General features: G+C 42.4%; 1 protein-coding gene and 1 long non-coding RNA gene across 5 annotated transcripts in view; one reads left to right on the forward strand and one right to left on the reverse strand.

Moving 5' to 3' along the window:
* Nucleotides 1-6,439: 6,439 nt before the first annotated feature.
* Nucleotides 6,440-8,986, reverse strand: LOC140429628 (uncharacterized). The gene is made up of 2 exons (XR_011949146.1): nucleotides 8,641-8,986; nucleotides 6,440-6,831 (listed from the first exon to the last, which is right to left on the reverse strand). It is a non-coding gene; the product is annotated as an uncharacterized lncRNA (long non-coding RNA).
* LOC140429626 (probable global transcription activator SNF2L2) overlaps nucleotides 7,497-25,252 on the forward strand; it is a 210,149-nt gene continuing 192,393 nt past the window's right edge. For 3 of the 4 annotated variants that reach the window (XM_072516880.1, XM_072516883.1, XM_072516882.1), the window contains exons 1-2: nucleotides 7,497-7,687; nucleotides 14,957-15,217. In XM_072516880.1, coding sequence (XP_072372981.1) covers nucleotides 14,990-15,217 — 228 coding nt within the window. In that variant the 5' untranslated portion in view covers nucleotides 7,497-7,687; nucleotides 14,957-14,989. Of the gene's footprint in view, nucleotides 7,688-8,214; nucleotides 8,485-14,956; nucleotides 15,218-25,252 lie in introns of those variants that run through there. The other variant, XM_072516881.1, reaches the window with a different exon arrangement.

The following is a 25,252-nucleotide window of genomic DNA, read 5'->3' on the forward strand; positions in this document are numbered from 1 at the left end:
ACACCCTGTAGTCCATTACAAGGACATCAAGAATACCATGTGTGGAGAAAGAGAGACACATCTTCTCTACCGTCGTGTTAGAGGTTATGGTTGTCCTCTAATGAACCACGAACCATTTGGAATGGGCGTCCACTAATAGTAGATACATCAAGACCATGAACGGGCCAACAAAGTCCGCGTGGACCCGGGCCCATGGGCGGCCTGGCCAATCCCAAGGGTGCAGAGGCTCAGCGGCAGGGAATCACTTGTTTCTGGCAGACGGGACAGCATCGAGTCTCAGCCATAAATAGCTCCTCGCCAGCATCTTCACCTTGGCCACCCCTGGGTGCCCATTGTGCAGGTCCCGAAGCACGAGCACCTGGCTCTTAGCCAGGATCACAACCTGCCTGCCCCACAGCAAGACCCCGTCTCCGATACTAAGCTTGGACATCCGGGTAGAAGAAGCCCGCAGCTCCCCGGGCAACTGTCGATGCTGACCGCCTGTGAGGACGAGGTGCCGCACTCCGACAAGGATGGGAACCATCTGGGTTCATTCGTGACTTGTAGGGAGTCCGTAAAATTCAACATGGTCACTATCTCGTCCACCAGAGGGGGAGGTGAGGCCGTGACCGGTAGGGGCAGTCGCCTCAGCGCATCGGTATGCGCTATCTGAATCCCTGGCTGATACCCCATAAGTGGCGAGCAGCAGAGCCCATTGCTGGATGCGTGCCACGCTACGAGTGGAATCACCTTATCTTCGCGATAGATGCCCAGGAAGGGTTTGCAGTCCGTTACCAGAGTAAAACGGTGACCATAGATGTACTGGTGGAACTGTTTTTAAAATATTTTTATTGAGGCATTTATATATACATCAAACACGGCCATAGAAAAAAAAAGCAATGCAAATAACCAAAGAAAATAAATATCCAACAGCCAACCGCTTTCCACCTCTCCTACTTCCTCTTTAACACCCCCCACCCCCCTCCACTGCTGACATCTTAACTGTTTTCGAAGTAGTCGATGAAAGACTGCCATCTCTGGGCAAACCCCTCCACAGATTCTCTCAAGGCGAACTTTATCTTCCCCAGTCTGAGGAACTCTGCTAAGTGCTCACCCAAACCCCCAGTTTTGGCGGCCCTGAGTCTCTCCATTCCAATAAGATCAGTCTCCGGGCAGCACAGTGGCGCAGTGGGTTAGCCCTGCAGCCTCACCGTGCCAAGGTCCCAGGTTCGATCCCGGCTCTGGGTCACTGTGTGGAGTTTGCACATTCTCCCCGTGTTTGCGTGGGTTTCACCCCCACAACCCAAAGATGTGCAGGCTAGGTGGATTGGCCATGCTAAATTGCCCCTTAATTGGATAAAATGAATTGGTTACACTAAATTTTTTTTTTTTTAAAAGATCAGTCTCCAGGCTACAAGGGAGGCAAAGGCCAAGACGACGGCCTCTCTCACCTCCTGGACTCCGGGTCTTCTGACACTCCAAAGTTTGCCACTTCTGGACTTGGGACCACCTATACTCTCAAGACCTCCGACATAACGTCAGCAAACGCCCTGCCAGAATCCCGACAGCTTCGGACAGGCCCAAAACATGTGGACATAATTTGCGGGCCCACCCACCCACAGCTATCCTCCACCCCTTCAAAAAACCTACTCATCCTGGCCACAGTCATGTGTGCCCTGTGGACCACGTTGAACTGAATAAGGCTAAGCCTCACACATGAAGAGGACACGTTCACCCTCCTCAGAGCCTCCTCCCACAGCCCATCCTCCAAATACCTTCCCAGCTCTTCCTCCCACTTACGCTTCACTGCCCCTATCAAGGCTCTTTGTAGATTCCCGACACTCTGCCCTCACCCACCCCTGTATTCAACACCACCTTGTCCTGTAACCTCAGGGGCGGCATGTGGGGAAAGGTCATCACCTGCTTCCTAACAAAATCCCTCACCTGCAAATACCGGAACCCATTCCTGCTGGACAGCTCAAATTCCTCCACCAACCCCTCCAAGATAGAAAAACTGCCCCCGACGAATAGGTCCCCAAACTGCTCAATCCCCACCCGTCGTCACCCCCGAAACCCCCCACCCCCCCGGGGCAAACACTATGATTCCAGCAGATCAGTGCCTCTAACCTCATGTGCTGCCGCCACTGTCCCCACACCCTCAGGACCGCCACCACTGCCGGGCTTGTGGAGTACCTGGCTGCCGAGATCGGCAGAGGCGCCGTCAACAGTGCTCCTAAGCTCAAATCCTTCAAGAGGCTGCCTCCATTTGCTCCCCTACCAACCCCTCCTCCACTACCCACGTCCTAATCATGGCTCTATTCACCGCGCAATAATAATTCAACATGATTGGAAGAAACAACCTGCACCCGCCCCACTCCCCCCCCACCCCCGTCGCCCGCTCCAGCCATGGGGCTTTACCCGCCCAGACAAACTCCGCAATCAGTGCATTACATGTCCTAAAAAAGCCTTTGGGATAAAGATTGGGAGATTCTGGAAAACAAATAAAAGCCTCGGGAGAACCACCAATTGCACCCGTCCTACCAGCGACAGTGGGAGCACATCCCACCTCCTAAAATCCCCCTTCATTTGCTCCACCAATCGAGCCAGATTCAGCTTGTGTAGCTTCTCCCACCCCTACGCCATCTGAATGCCCAAATACTTGAAACTTACCCCCACTACTCTAATCAGGAATTCCCCCAACCTCCTCCCCTGTCCCCTCGCTTGGATCGGGAAAACCTCACTCTTCCCCATTATCAATTAGTACCCCGGGAACTGGCCGAATTCCTCCAATATGTCCATAATCCCCCCAATACCTTCCAAAAGGTTTGATATATAGAGTAATAGATCATCCACATACAGCGAAAACCTGGGCTCCACCCCCTCCCCCACTATCCCCTGCCAATCCTTTGACGCTCTAAGCGCCATCGCCAGTGGCTCTATTGGCAAGGCAAATAGTAATGGGGAGAGTGGGCATCCTTCTCATCCCACGGTGCAACCTAAAATACTCCGAACACACAAGGTTCGTCCGCACACTCGCTGCCAGCTCCCGGTACAACAGCCGGACACAATCCACAAACCCCTGCCCAAACACAAATCATCCCAACATCTCCCACAAATAGTCCCACTCCACTCAGTTGAAGGCCTTCAATGGCGACCGCCACCTTCTCCACACACCGTGCCTCCGTGGACATCATTATAACGTTTAACAAACGCCTAATAATAGCCGACAGATGCCTCCCTTTTACAAACCCTGTCTGATCTTCCCCCATCACCCCCGGCATACAGCCCTCAATCCATGACGCCAACGGCAGCACAGATGGTTAGCACTGCTGCTTCACAGCGCCAGGGACCCGGGTTCGTTTCCTGGCTTGGGTAACTGTCTGTGCGGAGTCTGCATGTTCTCCCTGTCTGCATGGGTTTCCTTCGGCTGCTCCGGTTTCTTCACAGAAGTCCCGAAAGTTGTGCTGTTAGGTAATTTGGACATTCTGAATTCTTCCTCCGTGTACCCGAACAGGCGCCGGTGTGTGGCGACTAGAGGCTTTTCACTGTAATTTCATTGCAGTGTTAATGTAAGCCTACTTGTGACAATAATAATTATTATACTTAATTAGGGACCTTAAGGTGAAGGAACCTTTAGGTAGCAATGACCACAATATGATAGAATTTACACTGAAGTTTGAGAGGGAGAAGCTGGAATAAGATGTAACGGTCATACAATTAAATAAGGGTAACTACAAAGACACGAGGGAGGAGCTGATCAGAGTTGATTGGAAAAGGAGCCTAGCATGGAAGACAGTGGAACAGCAATGGCAGGAGTTTTTGGGGGTTATTAGGGAGGCACAACAGAAATGCATCCCAAGAGAAGGAAACATGCTAAGGAGAGGACGAGGCATCCATGGCCGATGAGGGAAGTCAAGGACAGCATAAAAACAAAAGAAAAACCATACAAAGTGGTAAGGATTGATTAGTGGGAAGGCAGAGGGTGGGAAGCCTTCAAAGGTGAGCAGAGAACAACTAAAAAAGGGAATAAGGGGGAGAAGATCAAATATGAGTGTAAGCTAATATAAAAGAAGATAGGAAGAGTTTTTTCAATATATAAATGGTACGAGAGAGGCAAAAATAGACATTAGACCACTGCAAAATGAGGCTGGAGAAGTAATAATAGGAAACAAAGAAATAGCAGAGGAACTGAATAGTTACTTTACATCAGTCTTCACAGTGGAAACACCAGTGGGATGCCAGAGCTCCGGGAGAATCAGGGAGCAGAGGTGAGTGTAGTGGCCATCACTAAGGAGAAGGTTCTGGGGAAACTGGAAGGTTTGAAGGTGGATAAATCGCCTAGACCTTGGGTGGGGAGCTCTTTCCAAGGGCCGGTGCAGTCTTGATGGGCGAAATGCCCTCCTTCTGCACTGCAAATTCTATGATTCTATGACCGGATGGCTACACCCCAGGGTTCTAAAATAGATTGTGGAGACATTGCTGATGATCTTTCAGGAATCACTGGAGGCAGGAAGGGTCCCAGAGGACTGGAAAGTGGCTAATGTAACACTGCTGTTTAAGAAGGGAGGGAGGCAGAAGATGGGAAATTATGGGACGGTTAGCCTGACTTCAGTCATTGCTAGGATTTTAGAGTTGATTATTAAAGATGAGTACTTGGAAGTGCATGATAAAATAGGACTGAGTCAGCACGGCTTCGTCAAAGGGAGGTGATGTCTGACAAATCTGTTAGAGTCCTTTGAGGAGGTAACAAAGAAGTTGGACAAAGGAGAATCAATGGACGTGATTTATTTAGATTTCCAGAAGGCCTTTAACAAGGTGCAGCATTGGAGACTATTAAACAAGTTAAGAGCCAATGGTGTTAAGGGTAAGATCCTGGCATGGGTAGAAGATTGGCTGACTGGCAGAAGGCAGAGAGAGAAATAAAGGGGTCTTTTTCAGGATGGCATTTGGGACTAGTGGTGTGCCTTAGAGGTTAGTGCTGGCACCACAACTTTTCACTATTTACATTAATGATCTGGAAGAAGGAGACTGTTAAATAAGTTAAGAGCCCATGGTGTGAAGGGTAAGAGCCTGGCATGGATAGAGGATTGACTGACTGACAGAAGGCAGCGAGTGGGGATAAAGGGGTCAGAGGAAGTTCACAAGAATGGTCCCTGGAATGAAGAGGTTGTCATATGAGGAACGGTTGAAGACTCTGGGTCTGTACTCGTTGGAGTTTAAAAGGATGACGCGGGAACTTATTGAAAGTTACAGGATACTGTGAAGCCTGGATAGAATGGACGTGGAGAGGATGTTTCCACTTGCAGGAAAACTAGAAGCAGAGGACACAATCTCAGACTAAAGGGACGGTTCTTTAAAACAGAGATGAGAAGGAATTTCTTCAGCCAGAGGGTGGTGAATCTGTGGAACTCTTTGCCGCAGAAGGCTGTGGAGGCCAAATCACTGAGTGTCTTTAAGACAGAGATAGATAGGTTCTTGATTAATAAGGGGATTAGGGGTTATGGGGATGACAAAAATATCAGTCATGTTTGAATGACTGAGCAGACTCGATGGGCCGAATGGCCTAATTCTGCTCTGAGGTCATATGGTCTAACAGCACTATTGTTGTATCTATACCCAATATTCCTGGGCATTTCATCACATAACCTATAACCATGATCTGGAGATGCCGGCGTGGACTGGGGTGGGCACAGTCAGAAGTGTTTCATAAGAACATAAGAACTAGGAGCAGGAGTAGGCCATCTGGCCCCTCAAGCCTGCTACACCATTCAATGAGATCATGGCTGATCTTTTGTGGACTTAGCTCCACTTTCTGGCCCGAACACCATAACCCTTAATCCCTTTATTCTTCAAATTCTTCAACACCAGGTTAAAGTCCAACAGGTTTATTTGGAATTACTAGCTTTCGGTGATTCCAAACAAACCTGTTGGACTTCAACCTGGTGTTGAAAGACTTCTTACTGTGACCTCCTACCTCCAAAAACCTCACACCCTCACTCCCAACATTGGTTTTCCAATACATTCATCATAATGGCATACCACCTTCCCATACCATTTTCAAAGCAAGTATTTAAATAACTGAGAATTTAATTAACTCAACCTGATTTATATGATTTAGGGACCACAATAGAAATTGCAGAGTGCATTACACACCTTTCATTATTTTGTTCCAGAAATGAAGGACACCTGCATTTTCAACATATTATTTTTTAAAATAAATTTCAGTCCCCAATTCATTTTTCCCAATTTTGGGGCAATTTAGCATGGCCAATCCACCTACCCTGCACATCTTTGGGTTGTGAGAGCGAAACCCACGCAAATGTGGGGATAATGTGCAAACTCCATGCAAACCCAGAGTCGGGATCGAACCTGGGACCTCGGTGCCGTGAGGCAGCAGTGCTAACCACTGTGCCACGGGTGCTGCCCTTTTCAACATATTATAATCATTAGTAAACTTAAATGTTTGTAATTGTGCAATCCTTTTTATTATTAGACTTTATTTAGGTTTTATCTATAACTACATAATGAATTGTGATCACTTGTTTTATTTGTACGGCCATGACAATTTGATGCATGTGCTATGGTCTTTCAATAAACCAATTATATCTATCTATCTATCCGTCTATGTAGCTTTCATAGACCATTCATTGGAAGACAAGCGAAGTAGGGTAAGCATTTTGTATGTTAACTCCATCCATTCAAATTGGTTCCATAACTCTTCATATCCTTGTCTTCATCTGTCCATTGGCTGATTCTTGACTATTACCCAGAGTTTCCAACACCAGTATATCTAATCACCATAAGTGTTCAAAGAAGATACCCTCATGATTTTCTCCAGGATTGTCCTGCATTCTTGGAGAAGGAAAAAAACAGGGAAATAAGAATACAGGTCCAAACTGGCCCAGTTATACGTTAAATACAGTAAGTACGTTAAAATGGTATACCGGTTCAAACTGGGAAATTTTAAGAATACCGGTTTGAACTGTTTTTTCCCATTGGGAGACTCCCGGACAGTACTGGAGTGTTGAAACATTAATCCGTTCCAGAGGACAGCATCCCTCCATGCTGTTTTAATTCATTGACTCATATTCAGTGTTTCTCCACTGACCCAGGTAAACTAGAGGTCAGCTTCTTTGCAGATTTGTTACCCCCCTCCCCCTCCCCACCCCATTTCCAACAGTGCATGGCCACTACCTAGTATTATGATCATCTACTTAATACATTATTCCTCTTGTTCTAGATGGGGAAATACAAAAGTAAATATATGAATAAGTTGGAAGCAAGGAGAATAAGAATAGGACTGAAGGAGAGGGGCAGATAGACCTTTTACATTTGTTTTTTTTAACCTACAAAACTTCTGGTATTTTCTGAACAAACGTAGGATTTGTGGGATTTGATAAAATGATGGGTGTTGTTAAGTACAGTAGCCAATGAACTTGGCGCGTAGAGGCGGGATTTCCTGTCAAGTTCGTTGGTGGCGTGTTAGAGAAAATAACAAAATAAAAGGAGGAAGAGGATTGAAGGAAGGGGGAAGTTGATGGCTGTCACTTCGCCAATGAGAACAACTCTTTGCCACTCAATTAAAAAAAACTCCTCAAAAAAAGGTTACAATATATAAAAAAATAATAAATATATAAGTAAAAGCGCCCCCAACTGTTTTCACAAATTCCGATGCCCTGGAGTGAGTCAGTAAATGCGATATTGAAGGGTAAGATTTCCATGTTCGATGCAGTTTAATTTTTTCTGCTGTGGTGTTTATTTTTTAAAGCTGAAACTGTTGCAGTTTTAACCTTTTTGCACTTTCAGAGGTGGGCGCAGCTTTTTTTTTTGGCGGGGCCGGTGGTGGTTTGTGAACCTGGCGACTTGTTCAAGTTAGCGACTCGCTCTGCAACAGGAGCTGGAGCCGGGAGGGAGCACCGCGCTGGGACCGGGGAAGCTCGGAGCCGGGGAGAGCACCGCGCTGGGACCGTGGAAGCTCGCTGCCGGGGGGAGCTCCGCGCTGGGACCGTGGAAGCTCGGAGCCGGGGAGAGCACCGCGCTGGGACCGGGGAAGCTCGCTGCCGGGGGGAAGCTCTGCGCTGGGACCGGGAAAGCTCGGAGCCCGGGGGGGGGGGGCTCCGCGCTGGGACCGGGCAATTCGGAGCCGGGGTGGGGGAAGCTCCGCTCTGGGACCCGGGACCGGGAGCTCCGCGCTGGGACCGGGGGGGAGCTTCGGCGGGGGCGGGGGTACTCGGAGCCGGGGAATTCCGCGCCGGGACCGGAGAGCCGGCCACCGGGCTCCTCCAGTGGAGCTCCGGGTTTATCGAATGCTATCCTCCGGCTAGGGCCTGGTTTCTGCCGCCACCCTTTCCTCCCCCTCTTCCTCCTCCCCTCGGCCGCTTCTCGCCGACTCATTTCCGCCTCCAGTCCTAACGCGTGGTCGGTGTCAGGGTCCTGACTTGGCCTCGGCCTCCCGCCTTGCCGGGCCCGGGTTGCTGCCCGCATTGATTAACGTGAAAGTCGCAGGTTTGTTTGAGCCGTTTGCCGGCCCAGGGGCTCCAGGCCGGCGAGAAACCAGGGCTGGGGAGGGTGTTTATCTCTCCGGGCGGGCGGTTCAGTCTTTAGGCCCCAAAACCCGGGGAAGCGTCTGGCGGCTCCTCCCTCTCTCGGGCCTCGGTTTACCCTTTTCGTTGTGAGCCGCTCCTCTGATTAACCAGTCTTTCATTCGATAAACACGAGGTTTAGGGGGGAGGGAAAGGGGGCGCCATCACGCTGTCTTTTTGTTCGAGGCCGGGATGTGGGGTGGATTTCTCCCCCGAGTCTGGAGTTGGGCGCAGCCAGCTCCCTCCCCGGCCTCTCCACTCCTCCTGCTGACTCTCTGGGTCATTAATGCAGCTTTTCTCCCATCTTCATGATCCCCCCTCCTCCTCCTCAGGAGGTTATTTGTTTTGTATCCCCCCCATTGGTGGTCTGCATGAATGGAAGTTTGAGTCTGATCCAAAAAGGCTTGTAAAGCGCCTACAAAAAAGATCAAATAAGTGTTAATCAACGAGCAGTATTTTTTGACGGTGACGCTTTTGCGTCCAAAGAAATGTTATTTAAAGGGGGAGGGGGAGTCACTAAAGTTCTGTTGAACATGTTGCAGTGTGTCGTATAATCTGTTTTGCTGCAAACTAGACTCAGTGCAACATGGGGAGGCAGGAGCGATGAAGGAAATTGCGTTGAATAACTTCACCGTAGCCACATAGCTCATTTTATTACCTCCTGAGCCGCACTGCACTCACTCCCTATTTTTTTTTTACAATTACACGTGCCGACTGCATATTTGCTTGAAAATAGATTTCAAAAATGTATTTAGGTACACTTATTAATATCTGCGCGGAGTACAATAAAAAATAATCTGGCAGTGAGCTTACATTTCAATTTTCAGGGCTGTTGGTCATAAATTGCGGGAGTCTATTTCTGTGGCTTCTACTCTCTCACCGGGTGTCTTTGGTTTCACTGTTTCGTGTTCTACTGCTTGATGGGTGCTGAAAAGGAAGATAATGTAATGCGGTCTTTTTTAAATATAGTGGTGTGTATTTGATAGATGAGGAAGTAATTATTTACTAATGAAATTTACTACAATCTGTAGCTCGTATCCTGACAGCATTATTTTTCTCTGGATTTTTTATTATTATTTGGCTTGCTTTCCTGTGTTTTTGTTTTGCCCTGGTGGACCACGTATCTGCATACTGGAGTCTAGGGGACTAGGTAAAAAGTTTAGTTTCATGTTCCTACTAATTTGCATGTGTCTCACATTGCTGATACAAAGACAGCTTTTGCCCTTTACTTCAGTATGTACCCACCAAATGAGGCAATATGGCTAGGAATGACATTTAAAAATAACTGTCAGTGCCACCAGGTAAAAATAGGAGAAACCAGTAAATAGATGTCAGGAGTGAAGAATTAAGTTGTCTGGTCGTTACTGACCAGACTGCTCAGCTCAAAGTGGAGGCGCTGTATCATTTTGATTAAAAATGTTATGTGCAGAGACACAATTCAGCACTGAGAGGGTTGAATCTAGCATACCTCAGCCAGCAGTTTTTAAATTATTGCAATTGGGTCTGATCTGTCATTAAATTTTAAATATAGCAGCTCTTGCTAGTATGAGACTATAATCTTCATTTTCAATAGCTGTCACTAATGGAGAGTTGTACTCGTATGAAATCATGCCACATCCCTTGTCATAAAATGGCTATCATACCTGAAAATCATGTTGCAGAGAAAATCCTCCAGACATAGAATTGCATAAAACATACAGGGCAGAATCAAATTGATAAATCTTTAGCGCTAGCTGGCAGATTCCCATGATGCCTATTATGATTTTAAAACTTTTATGTTTATGTTATCTTGGCTTCCAATAAGTGTACGAAGCTCACAAAGGGGTTTATACTGCGCATTATTGTATGCCCACTAGTCTATCAGACAAGTTTCATTCTACCTCTAACTTAGTGCAATATGATCTTCACCATTTAAAATTAATTTGATTGAAGCAATAAACCCAAACACAAGCTGGAGTTTGTTCCAGGATTTCCTCTTGCAGCTATGTCTAGGTTGATTAGTTCTAAACTAAAGGTAATAGTAAAAAAATTGGTCCAAATTGGAGGTTATTGTAGCTAACATAACCTGTTGTTTGTTGAGGATAGTTAAATCATTCAACCGTGGCACTTTTAAAAATCTATGTGCAAATGACGAATTGCTGCACCTAAAGAATCAAACATAAAGTGAATTGAATAGCACTTCAGTTTGAATTGTTTTTCTTCAAATATTTAGGAGTTTTGATGGTAATTTGCCATCTGATCCCCACTTTCTGATAGAAGGGATAAATATGGCTGATAAATCTTTTCCTGCATTCTAATGTTCAAAAGGGAGAGTCTAAAAGTCAACTATTAATTACTTGAAAACAAAACTTCAGCTTTATAATAAAAGCAAGACATATTTTAACTGATGTAACACCTATTTGCCTAGGATTAGTTAGGGCCTGCATTATCTAGCCTTTGTCAACATTCCTCACTGACAAAATCTGAGAAACTATTACATGTACCAGCAAACAGCATTATATGAATCTACGTTAACCATTTTATAGCCTATGCAGCAGGTGTAAAACCAAGCTTACTTTTATCATTATAAATGCCAGGCCGGCTCCTTGTGTTATTCTGACACTGAAGTCAAATACAAATGCCTTTCCTCATTGCTTAACTCTTAGAACTGCCCACACTTGATTATACTTTTGTTGAACTTATCTCAGTTCGAAGATTTATGGCAATAGCTTCGCTTTCCACACCTGCATGGTTATTTCCAATGTGCCCAGGATCCATCTTTGATCCCTTCTTCTTTATTTGTATGCAATCTCATGATGACATTTACAGCCAAAAGGTCAGCTTCAACATGTATACTCATGACACCCAGCTTCACCTTCCTGCCAGCTTTCACAACCTCTTAACTACCTGTGTTACATTGCTTATCTATTTTTGGGTGAGTTTTCACTTCTTTCAGTTGAACAGTGAAAAAAATAATGACATTAGGCGGGATTCTCCGCCCCGCCGCGCCACATTTCTGCCCCGACCAGCCGACGGGATTCTCCGTTACGCCGGCCGGTCAATGAGGTTTCCCATTGTGGGGCAGCCCCATGTCGTCGGGAAACCCCCCGGGCGCCGGCATAACGGGAGAATCATGCTGACGGAGAATCCCGGCCATTGTCTTCTGTTTGCTTACCACTGACTCAGGCTGAACCACATTGCTTATGCTTTTTCTTGAATCCCATGTTAGTTCTATCACAGATATTGCTGAGTGTGATCTCTTGGGTATGTCAGAAGCAGGTAATGATCCGCTTTGAAGTACTCTTGCATGGCTTTGCCAGCTCCAATGTTGTTATCTCCAGTGTTCTTGCTAGTCTTGCAACCTGCATGCTTCATAAATGCAAGCTCTTTAAAAGCTCTGCATGTATCCTACTTGCCTGTCACTAGCCTTGTTGGACCAATGGTTCAGGTCTCAGTGACTCAAATGTAAAATGTTTGTCCTTGCCTGTAGTTTGTTTCATTGCCTCTCTTGTGTCTATTATAATGTTTGCCAACTTTGTTGATGTTACTCTGGAATTCTCTATTCTAACCTCTCCCTTTTAAGCTCCTGAAAATTTACTTTTCAACCAAGTTTCAGGCCACTTCTAAGCTTTCCTTTGGTGGACATCAATTTTCTTCACGCCTCTGGAAGCTTTCCTAAATTAAAGATGCAATATAAATGTAAATTCTTGCTATTGATTTGCATTGCAATGTGACTGATCACAATATTGCCTTACTACCAAACCACTCATTAGAAATCTGCAAGTTAGCAGATTTTAATTATGTAGCATTTACTTTTTTTCTTTTAAGTGTTAATGTTGGCATTGCATTAGTTCATTTTTATTCTGAGTTAGGTGATCATGGGTTCAAGGATTTGGGATTTGAAAAATCAGTCTAGCTTAGCATTTTAGTGCAGTGCAACGTTGCATTTTTTTGTGATGAGAGGTTAAATTGATGCTCTGTTACCTTTTTCTGATGGATGCCAGTGGTAATATTTAGAGCCTGAAGGCTTTCGTGTCTCCGCCATCATTTATCTCTCAATGAACACTACCAAAAGCAGATTTAATTGGTCGTTTGTTCTATTTTGTCTGACTTTGGATGCGACTTCTTTAATCATCAGAAGTTTTGTGAAAGTCCAATTAAGAAAGTGGAAACCCAAGGCTTCCTTCATTAGCAGCAACCTGATGGAAGTCTTTTTCTTTGATTAAATTGCTGATGAATTCTGATAGTCCTGAATGTATCTTGCCAAGACTATCCTAACATGGGCAGTTAAGACAGTTGCTTTGAACAGTTGTGGCTATGGATTTGAGGCACACCAGTGATTGTCACTCAAACACACTCCTGTATGTGCACAATTTCTCAACTGAACAGCTGGTAATGCAGGGATAGGGGTGAGAGAACCCAGAGGGAGAAAAGTAAACTGGCACATCAATTTCTTACACTGCAGGAAGTTGCTATCCTGTTAGTGGAGCTCCCTCCAGAGTGAATAAGGAGATGCAAACAATTTGTTTTACCTGTGATTTGATGCACCTGGAGCTTGTTAGGTTTAATTTTTTATATTCTGGTTTTTATTTTTAGAAGAGTTGTTTTGAACCAATTTAAACTTGGCATTTGGTGATGGAAGCAAACAGACTCCGGTCATGCTTGGCACAAGTTTGATTTTCTAAGGTTTATAGATGATGTACCCAAACCGTGAGAACCGTGTCAACAGTGTAACCTTTCACATACACCTTGTGAGATTGCTGATTTTGTCAGTTCATGTTTGTTGTTGTTAATTAGCCCAAGCTACTTTCATTAATACTATATCAGGGAACAAAATGCTTCATTTTTATTGCAGTCTTTTAATGCATGTGGAATTAGTGTGAATTGTTTGAAAATTTCACCTGGAGGTTTGCGGCTCTTATTTATTTCTCTCTTCCCTTTGCTCCCACCCCTCCTGGAGGGCAGCATGGTGGCATAGTGGTTAGCACTATGGCTTCACAGCATCAGGGCCCCAAGTTCGATTTCTGGCTTGGGTCACTGTCCGTGTGAAGTTTGCATGTTCTCCCCGTGTCTGCGTGTGTTTCCTCCGGGTGCTCCGGTTTCCTCCCACAAGTCCCGAAAGACGTTCTTGTTAGATGAATTGGACATTCTGAATTCTCCCTCTGTGTACCCGAACAGGCGCCGGAGTGTGGCGATTAGGGGCTTTTCACAGTAACTTCATTGCAGTGTTAATGTAAGCCTTCTTGTGACAATAAAGATGATTATATTATACGTCAGGAATTCAACTGAGAGTCCCAAAAAGTTGACTTTTTTCTCATTGGCAGCCGTTAGTTTCAAACCTTGAATAAAATAATTGCATAGGAACCACCAGATACTTGCAAAGCATGTTCTTGCTGTTTATTTGGTTTAACAGAAATTTTACTAAAGAATTGACAATTATTAACTGTTGTCTGCAGACTGGAGCCATCAAAAATGATGCAGCCTTTCTGGACAATCCGATTGTCAGGCTGCTGTAATGAGGGGGATGTTGTTTTAATTTCGTATTCCTACTGTAGACAATACCATTTACTGCAAAGAATGTTATAATCGGCATCAGTCCGTGCCTTTATTCTGCTGAATCTTCTTATTTTTGCTTATTGGTTATCCTGTTTCTGTGAACAGTTAATCAAATTTACAATGCAGAAAATATTTGGGATAGCATCAATAAGTTATGGGCCTTGGGGCTCTGGCAGTAATCAGGAATATGGTGGATAAAGACATTTTCTAGATCTGCTTCAGAGCTTGCCATAGGGAAACAGTTTCTAAAATGACAGCTCTGATGTCTTATGCATATAGTATTTTGCCAGCTTCAGTGTTTTGTTTTTCAGAGATCTGAAATTGCGGGTAGTCTAGCATGAAAGCACAGATGTTGGTATGCATAATTGCATTATGTATGTAAACTGCTGCGATATCTTCTGTACTCTGCAGTTTGTGTGAATTTTTGGAAACCTCAATGACTAAAAATAACACCTTAGCACAAGGGGGAAAAAAAGTCACCATTGAATATTACACAGTGTAAGAAAATGGGCGCATTAGACATATGTAATCTGATAGTGTTGGTGTAAAATGGCAGGTGTAACATTGCATTTGTCACCATCTATTTTTCGGATTAAGATTTCTTGTGACTAAGCCAGCAGTTACATGATATTTGTTACTTTGCGACAATTCTGGGGATACAGAATCATGAATTGTTTCACTACCTGTTCGTTTTATGCAAATGTGTGAATGTTTTGCTTTTAGTTCCTAATTGTGCAATGGAAGGATTGATTTCATTGTGTTTGCCATTCAACCATTGAATTTAAGGGCAGAATAAAATTGTTTAGTAAAATAAACTCAAGTAAGAAATTCATGTTCCAAGGTTTATTTTTTTTTAATAGAATTCTTCAAGATAACGAGCAAAACTGGCATAGATGTCGACTCCTACGGATCCCTCTGGTGGGATGCCTCACCCTGGACCTTCTCCAGGACCAGGTCCATCTCCTGGACCAATTCTCGGCCCAAGCCCAGGACCAGGACCGTCACCAGGGTCAGTTCATAGCATGATGGGTCCCAGTCCAGGACCATCAAACGTAACCCATTCGATACCACCCCAGGGCCCGAGTGAGTACCAGCAGGATAGCATGCATCAGATGCACAAGGTAATGATGTTTGAATAAACTCAAAAATATCACTTATGAAATATGTAGTAAAGCACATAATGCATGAATAAGCTTGAAAGTTGACAACATTTTAAGCAATGCAATTCTGACAGGACTGTACCTAATTTGCAAACCTAGATTTTCTTTTTATTGATTCTGATAAACCTGTGTTTTTCCAGAATTTGTTTTTCCAATTTTTTGTATTTATGTTCATTTTATCTATTTTAGGTTTAAATTTTGACAGAGGTTGTCTGGGCATACCATAATGTAGTGTATATGCTCCTATGAGCCATGATCATTTTCTGGATAGTGAGTACACTTCAAGTGAAAGTCATCTCTCTAATCTACCCTTCACTTATGGACCTGGAGTTCCTGCTGGGTTGTGCTGTTTTCCGAGTGCAATTCACCTGAAATCAGCCCAAACAATCGAGGAATTACGTTTAAGCACAAATTGACTACTTTTACACTAGTTTAAAGAAAGAAATGCATACACCTAAATAACAAAAGAAAAATCAGTATGGGAAGGGCCCAGTGGGGATCCACATAATAAACACAGATAATGACAGAACAGTACTAAGATATTGAAGTGATTTAACCTTGGTATTTGTCAGGGAGACAAGCATGGTGAACATAACATTAGAAGCAGACATCAGAAAAGATATAAAGGCATTTAAGGTAGGAGATAATTGATAAACTCATCAAACTTTGACAGAGTTGGAGAAGAATAAAACTCCTGATCCAGTGGATTACATCCACAGATTCACAATCCTTTGGGTAAAGAAGTTCTTCCTCAACTCAGTCCTAAATCTGCTCCCTTTTATTTTGAGGCTATGCCTCCTAGTTCTAGTTTCACTCGCCACTGGGAACAACCGCCCTGCTATCCTATCTATTCCCTTCATAATTTTATATGTTTCTACTTTCTGCGATGTTCATGCATAAGGACACCCAGGTCCCTCTGCACAGCAGCATGCTGCAACTTTTTACCATTTAAATAATAGTCCATTTTGCTGTTATTCCTACCAAAATGGATGGTCTCACCTTTTATCAACATTGAACTCCGTCTGCCAGACCCTTGCCCCTCATTTAAACTATCTATATCCCTCTTCAGACTTGTGTTCTCTGCACAGTTGGCTCTACCACTCATCTTGGTGTCATCTATGAACTTTGACACATTACAGTTGATCCCAACTCCAGATCATTTATGTCCAATTACCTGACCAATCTATTGACCAATTACTTTAATGTTGGTGGTGGAAAGGATAACAGAATCCTTACTCAAAGATATATCTAGAAATTGAAAATAGAATAGCGAGTAATCACCAGGTATTTCAAAAGGGAATGGCATGCTTGATCAACCTTGCTGAATTCTTTGAAGAAGTAACAGAAAGGGTGGATAAGTATAATGTAATAGAGGTAATATATTTGGATTTCAAGGTGTCACAATTTAAACTTATGACAATGTGAAGTCAGGTTTGGACAAGCAGCCGAATGGATAGAAAACTGGTTGCAAAACACAACGGAGGTTTAAAGCTAGTAACTTAGACTGAAAGGAAGGAAGTGGTGTTCCATAGGGAACTGTATTAGCACCACAATTGTTCACTATTTACATAAATACTTTGGACCATGGAATCAGATGTACAATTTCCAAATTTGCAGATGACACCAAATTGGGAGGGTTTTTGTGTATATGTGGAGAAATGCAACAATATACAGGAATATATTAACACATTTAAAATATGGGTGAGTAACTGGTAAATTAACATCAGTAAAGGCAAGTGTGAAGTGGTAGATTTTGATGGGAAGAATAAGGAGGTCACCAACTTTGGGAAAGTATATGTCTAAATGGCTAGAGGGGTCACAAATCACTAAAAGTAGTGCCAGAAGTTATTGGCCCAAATTTCACCTTGAAGAAAGCTACCCACAAAGATATATCGATTTTGTGACACAAATTTTCCTTTTCCTGACATTCGTTTGAATCTGATGTCAAGTCAAAGGAATCTCCAGGCATCCAGCAAAAGTGATGCCGTCAAGTAAGGTAAGCAACCAATCACAGGAAGTAAAATGCACAATTTCTTTCAGAAAGTGAAAGAAATGATTGGGCCTGTATGTGGGATTATCATAATGTAAATACCATAAACTTTATCACGTTATTTTAAAAATGTGATGTATTTTTTTCACATTGGAGAAATTTGACATTCTAAAACCATAAAATTAGTTCTTCAGGCCATGTAACGCTGCTTGGCAGCAATTGTAAACTTATTTAAAATCCAGTTACACCTCCTTTAAATAGGTGTTACTTTTTTGAGGGTTTTTACAGTGAGACCAATAGCATAAGAGGGGAATCCTCGTCAGTTCAGTGGAAATCTTTGTTAGTTCAGTGAAAGCCTGGTGGGAACTTCAGCAGTGAACCTAATGGGAAAGCTTTGAGTTGCTGACAACTGGATTACAATGTCCAACTGTTAATGCATGGACTCTGGAAGTTGCTGTTGGTTTCAGAGAAGTAATGTCAGTGCAAGGTGACAATTTTGTCATCATTACGGTAAAATACAGGCCAATTAGTGCAAGTTATAATTGCTCCACTATTGGCTGTACCTTTTAGATGTCTAGACCCCAAGCTCTATAATTTCCTCCTGACACCTCTTCACCTCACTTTTCTCCTTTAAACACTTCCTTAAACCTACCTCTTTGACGAAGCCTTTGCCGTTAATATCTCCTTTTGTGGCTTGGTGTCAAATTTTTAAAAAATGCACTTTGGGAAATTTCATTACATTAGATGTGCTGTATAAGTTGTTGTAGAGAAATTGAGCAAAGCACTGGCCTTTGTATCTGGAGGAATAGAATTGAAAAGCAAAGAAGATATGTTAAATTTGTATAGAGCCTTTCACTTTGAACAGTTCTGATTTTCATATTATTCAAAAGACATTGAAGCGGTGGAAAGGTGGTACAAAGATTTACTGGAATGATACCAGAACTGAAAGGAAATATTGAACAGGCTATTTTCTCTTGACTAGAGAAGACCGAGGGGTGACCGGATGGAGATTTTTAAGATTAAAGAAAGATTTGATAGAGTGGGTGTAATGACGCTGTTTCCACTTGAGGTGGAGACCAGAACTAGGACCATAAATATAAGATAGTCATTAGTAAATCCAAGAGTAAAGTCAGGAGAAACATCTTTACCCAGAGAGTGATTAGAATGTGGAACACGCTCCCAGCAGGAGTAGTTAAGGTCACTAGCATAGATGCATTTAAGGGGGAAGCTAGGTAAGCACATGAAGGAGAAGGAAAAAGTAAAATATGTTAATGGTTTAGGTGAAGAATAGGAGGAGAGGTCTTGTTTGCAGCATAAAGGCTGACTTAAATTTGTTGGACAAAATTACCTGTTTCTGTGCAGTACATAAAGTACTATGTAATTGTACTGGAGGCCAGTTCAGCCTCGAAACTCACCACATCGCCAGATTGAATTAATGCTTTGGATGAGGACTTGAAAAGATGTACACCTCGGTTTAAAAATGTATAAGGATCAAACCTCAGTTTATATAAAGTTGTGGAATAAGATGGTAGTGTCTTTTGTGTTTTCTGGAGGTATTGTTAGAATAATAACACAAAAATGAGTATGTGACTGGGAACTGGAAAATTATAAAACCTTGAATTGTATTTGTGAAAAGGGGTGTGTTTTATGTTTTATCCTACTCCTTTTCAATCACGCATGTGCTGTATATTATTTGATATTTTATTTATGTACTGTGTAATGTATTTTATTGTTTCACATTTGAAATAATACTAAATCTAGTCAATTACCATTGCACTCCTTTGCAGTCCTTTGAGGAGACTCATTTAAAATTATTTTTAGATGTACAAAAAGTGTGCAAACAAGTAAAAACGTTGAAATATTTTTAACTGATCACTGTATACTAATGAAACTAGTAAAAGTTTCTGTACAGTTTAAAGAAAATCAATCCGTTGTAAATCGGGTTCGTCACAACTAGTCATTCTGATCAAAAACACTTTTTCAGCCGTATTAATAAAACTGCACCAGGTTGTCACTCTTAAATAAATCCAGGAGTATTCTTTAATGCAAAAGAAAAGCATCCTAAAATGCGGGGAATACTTAGTAGGTAAGACAACATCTGTGGAGAGAGAAATGGAGTTATGTTTCAGTCGACGGCCTTTCATCTGAACTGGGAAAGTTAAAGATATAATAGATTTTGAACAAGGTGTGGGTGGAACAAGGACAAAAGGATAGGATAAAAGATAGAAGAGATTGAATGACGAAGGAGTTAGTCTTCCAAGGCCAAAGGGAATGGTGATGAGGGAAGAAAAAAAAAAGTGCCTGGAGGAGTTGTGCTAATGCCTGAAAGCAAAAATAAGAAAAGGAAACGAAAAAGCGGGACCGAAATCAAGGTCTAAATTGTTAAACTCGTTGTTGAGTCCGGAAGGCTGTCCAGTTTCTAATTGAAAGATGGTTCATGCCCAATTTTATATTTGATGATGCGCAAATTAATTTGAGCAGATACTTGAGCAAAACATTTCTGAAAACGAGAACAATTTTGCATACATTTTGTGCCCACAATGTGCTAAGAACAAGAACTCCAGTCCATTGTTTGTAGGAATACTTGGGATGGCTGTAGGCAGTGCATCACATACTTAGCACTCGTATAATGAAAATTGAAAATTATCATAAAGGGAGAAGAAGGGGTAAAGAAATATATAATTGTGCATCTTGAGTCAGTGCTTTCTGCATTCTTCTGGACCGCGCTATTTTTCTGTTCCAACCACTAACAGGAGCTATTATGTACAAGGAAACACTTGTCAGTTTCTTAGTTCAGTCAAGTATTTTTAAAATGCAAGAGAAAATGCTGGAAAATCTTAGCAGGTCTGGCAGCATCTGTAGGGTGAGAAAAGAGAACGTTTCCATTCCAATGATTCTTTGTCAAAGAGCTTTGACAAAGAGTCACTGGACTCAAAACGTTAGCTCTTTTCTCTCCCTACAAATGCTGCCAGACCTGCTAAGATTTTCCATCATTTTCTCTTTTGTTTCAGATTCCAGCATCCGCAGTAATTTGCTTTTATCAAGTATTTTTAAAATATATGTTCCTATGTACTCTTGTTTTTACTTTAGAAAAGTTCTGTAGAGCTTCTCAGCAGTAGCCTAAAGGTCAATGTAGCAGTAAGGCATACGCATCAGTAGGTCTCTGGTAAAGTTCCTGATGTCAACCAGGGCAGCAATTGGCACCTAAGTTATCGAAGTATCAAATCTGCTAGTGCCCCCACTACTGTCATCCAGTGACTGCTGTTGCAAAGTCTGTTTAATTTGCGATGCGAGAACTAAAAACCTCAGCCTACTTGCCCTCCAAAAACCTCATCATAGTCGCTCAGTATTTATGAAGAATATTGACTTGGGAGTAGTAGTGGAGACTTTCAGATGCAGTTGAATTTGTATTCTTATGAGAGTTTGGCTTTTTGGTTGGGAGAGGGGGGCGTGATTATTCACTTTATAGAAAAGGTATCAATGCTGCAACTTTGTCTGAGGAGTATTTTTCTGGTTGAAACAACTTAAATTAGTTCCAGCTGATACCTGTTTTTCTTTTCTGATTTGTATGTTGTTTGATTGCTTGATGTCAGCAAAGTTTAAAGGATCTTCCAAGTTCTCTGAAATACCCATTGATGACTGTTAAATCCTCAGCCTTGGCTCAGCAGTAGCATTTTCTCCTTTGAAACTGATGGTCATGTGCTCACTGAAAAACTTGGGGAAAGTGGTCCAGTGTGACACTTCAGTGTAGTACTAGGGAAATCCTACATTGTCAGAGAATACTGTCTTTCAGATGAGACACTAAAACAAAGTCCCCAACTGCTCGAGGTGGATGTAAAAGATACTGAGCCACTATATAAAAAGTAGCAGGAGAGCTCTCCTGGTTTCCTGATCCGTATTTATCCCTCTTCCAATTCCACAAAAATAAATTAAATGGGTATCAATGTCGTTATCATTTGTTGTGCTTTACAATGTGCAAATTGGCTGCTGTGTGTCAACAGAATAATGAATTCATGAAAAAAAACAATTTTACTTAAAAGTGGTTTGGAATGTCTTGAGAATATGAAAGTATTATACAAACCCAAATGCTTTCTTGAGTTCACGGAGACTGTTTCTCCAAATTCACAATGAACAGAGTCCGTTAAAATTTGGGCCAACTTTTTACACTTTTGCCTCTTGAGTCCACAAGATTATTATTTTGAGCACCATGATGGACTTGATTTAACCCAGCTTTTAACTGAAGCACAATTGTTTGGATGCTGCATTGTTAGGAAGTGCAGTCTTTCGGATTAAATGTTAAAAGATCCTACCCAAGTGAGCATTAAAGATTCCATGAGACTATATGAAGAGCATGGGGCTTCATCCGACCATTGGTTAATTCATTGTTTTGCAGAAATTGACTGCCATGCTTGCCCATGTAACACATGATTACAATTCAAAGATTTATTCATTTGATGCAATTTGCTTTGGTTCTCCTGGTGTCCTGGCCAACATTTATAGAATAACTATAATTTCTCACTAATGTTTGTGACACTGCTGAGTACATTTCAAAATAATTCTTTGGCCTGAAGTGCTTTTGAATGTACTGAGTACATGGAAGGTGTTGGATAAATGCAAGTTTACTTCAAGTAATCAAGATGGGGTGGGGGAAGAGACAATCAAACTTGATGTAGAGAGAAGAAATGCTTTCAAGGTTACTTTAAGAATCATTATTCACAAAGTAAGATGTGTCATAAAATGCCATCAGTTGACCCAAGATTTGAGCTGAATTTAATGTACAAAAAATAAAATCCATATCATCCTGAAATATCTGTACGCTCCTCACGATGATTAAAATTGCTAATTTTAATGCAGTTCAATGGTAGTGCTGTCAGGGCAACAGTGAAACCAAGAAAACTAATGACCAACAATTTTTTGTACTGTCAAAGAAATATGAAATCCAATCCCTTGCTCACAGTTTAAAATTCAAATATTAATTTTTAAATTCATATCCAGACCATTATTTTTGGCTCAAACTTTGTTCCCATTTTGCAAGGCAAATTAATTTAAATCTGAAGTTCAGACTTGAGGAAATTCACTTTGAAATAGGGACTTTAAAAACAAATGCTTTTATGTAGTCCATTTCAAATGAAGCACAGTAACTAAAGAATTTTCACAAGTTTTATGCAAATTGAGCAGATGCAGAATATCTCCTTCATGGTTAAAGGTACTGACAACAAAATAAAGGTTTCTAGTTAACCATGTTTTTTGGGACAGCCAGTCTAATCAACGATTTATTTTAACATTTAGATCAGACCTGGACTATTTTCTGTCATGAAGAATAAAATTGTTCCAACGGTGTTCTTTAACTTGGTAAATCAAACAATTTTAGCAATTATTTTATTCGACCATAAGACATAGGAGCAAAATTAGGCCACTCGGCCCATCGAGTCAGCTTCGCCATTCAATCATGGCTGCTTTTTTTCTCATCCCCATACTCCTGCCTTCTCCCCATAAACCTTGATCCCCTTATTAATCAAGAACCTATCTATCTCTGTCTCAAAGACAATTCATGATTTGGCCTCCACATCCTTCTGCGGCAAAGAGTTCCACAGATTCACCACCCTCTGGCTGAAGAAATTCCTCCTCATTTCTGTTTTAAAGGATCGTCCCTTTAGTCTGAGATTGTGTCCTCTGGTTCTAGTTTTTCCTACGTGGAAACATCCTCTCCACGTTCACTCTATCCAGGCCTCGCAATATCCTGTAAGTTTCAATAAGATCCCCCCCCCTTCTAAACTCCAATGAGTACAGACCCTGAGTCCTCAATCGTTCTTCATAGGCAAGATTTTTAATCTCGGGATCATTCTTGTGAACTCCTCTGGACCCTTATTGAGCTAGAAATACAAAAAATATTGGAAATACGCAGCAAGTTTGGCAACATCTATAGAGCGAGAAACCGAGTTGGCAATTTATTGATGACCTTTCACCAGCATCTGTATTTTACTACAGTAACAATTCAGTGACAGAGGTTCAAATCCTCCCAAAGCAGCTGGGAAATATAAAAAGCTAGTATCAGTAATGGTGACCATGAAGCTACCAGGTTGTCATAAGAACCAATCTGGTTTAGTAATATCTGATGAGGAATATCGTCTGTTTTCCTTATTTAGTTTGGCCTATATGCAGCACCAGCTATGTGGTTGACTCTGAACTGTCTTTCAAGTCACTCTGGTCTCCCCCGGGTCTATCAAACACTATGAAAAGTTGAAGAATGTTACCTCAACCGAGGCACCAGGCATGAAAAAGGCACACCAGACCAGCTGCAAAGCTCTTCTCTCTAACACCTGGGGACTTGCTCCAAAATTGGAAAGAATTGTCCCACAGATAGTTGAGCAATAGCGTATCATAGTTATACTCTCAGTAATACATTTCAGTCAATTTTCCAGACTCCTCAGTACCATTCCACTGGGAGAACAGACCTACCATATGCAGATCACCTGGAATTTCTCGACTCTGAAAATCATAAAGCCTTAAGGCATAAGATCAAATATAGACAAGGATCACTACTTACTTATTGCCTTACCTCAGCAATGAAGCAGTTCTCCCCCATGTTGAACACCATTTGGAAGAATCACTGAAGGTACCAAAGTCACAGAATATTGTCGGGTTGGGGACCTTACTCTCCATCACCAAGAGTGGTTCAGTAGAACCACTAGTAAATGAGCTCTAAAGGGCTCAGCTGCCAGACGGGCCAGCGGCTGGTGGTGAGAGAGAGCCAGCATTAGGGAAAAACCTACTTGATCTCATTCTCACAAATTTATCTGTTGTAATACATCTTTCTATGAAAGCACTGGTAGGAGTAATGACCACAGTTCTTGTGGTTAAGATTCTTCACATTGAGGGTACCCTCCAATGTGCTTTGTGGAACACTGTCATGCTAATTGAAACAGATACGGAACAGATCTAGCAGCTTGAAACTGGGCATTAATGAGACGCTGTGGGTCATCGGGTAAAAGTGTATTTCAACACTTAACTGTAACCTCATGGAATACAATATCCCCCACTGGACTATTACCATCATGGCAATTGGAAGCATCCCATTTAATTGATATCCCATCCATTGCGTTAAATATTCACTCCCTCCAAAACTAGCACACTACCTGCAGTGCATACCACTTAAAAGATGCGGTGCAACAGCTTGCTAAGGCATCTTCAAAAGCACTTCCCAAACCGGAGAGCTATATTGCCTAGAAGAAAAAGGGCAGCAGGTACATGGGAACACCGCATCGCAAGTTCCCCTCTGATTTGCACATCACCATGATTTGGAAATATACCATTTTTCCTTCATCACCTTTCTGTCTAAATTAATTCTGTAATTCCCTATTTAACAAAGATTGGTGTGGGTGGAATTTTGAAATCATGGGACATTGGCACCAGTACTGGGGAAGAGGAGACCTGTTCCGATGGGACGGTCTTCACTCTGGGACCAGAGTCCTGGCGAATCGTATAACTAGGGCTGTAGAGGGGACTTTAAAATAAATAGTGGGGGAGTACGATGTGGGCATTACAGAGATGTGGCTGCAGCGGGATCTGGGCTGGGATCTAAATATCCATAAATATATGTCCTATTCAAAGGATGGGATGGGCAGAGGGGGCTGGGTTGCTTTGTTAGTAAGGAATAAAGTTAAATTGATAGCAAGAAGCGAAATAGGATCAGAAGGCATAGAGTTGAGGAATTGCAAAGGTAAAAGACTGATAGGTGTCCTGTACAGGCCCCCTTGCAGTAGTCTGGATGAGGGGTAGAAAAAAATAAGGAGATAGAAAAGGCATAGAAGAAAGGCAATAATCTTGGGGGACTTCAATATGCAGGTGGACAGGGAAAATCAGGTTGGTAGTGATCCCAAGAAAGGAATTTGTGGAATGTCTCGAGATGTTTATTTTGGATCAGCTTGTGACAGCGCCTACTAGGGACCAGGCAATTCTGGATTTGGTGATGTGTAATGAGGCAGACTTGATTAGGGAACTTTTAT

Source organism: Scyliorhinus torazame, chromosome 9 (assembly GCF_047496885.1).
Source record: "Scyliorhinus torazame isolate Kashiwa2021f chromosome 9, sScyTor2.1, whole genome shotgun sequence".
Classification (NCBI taxonomy): Eukaryota; Metazoa; Chordata; class Chondrichthyes; order Carcharhiniformes; family Scyliorhinidae; genus Scyliorhinus; species Scyliorhinus torazame.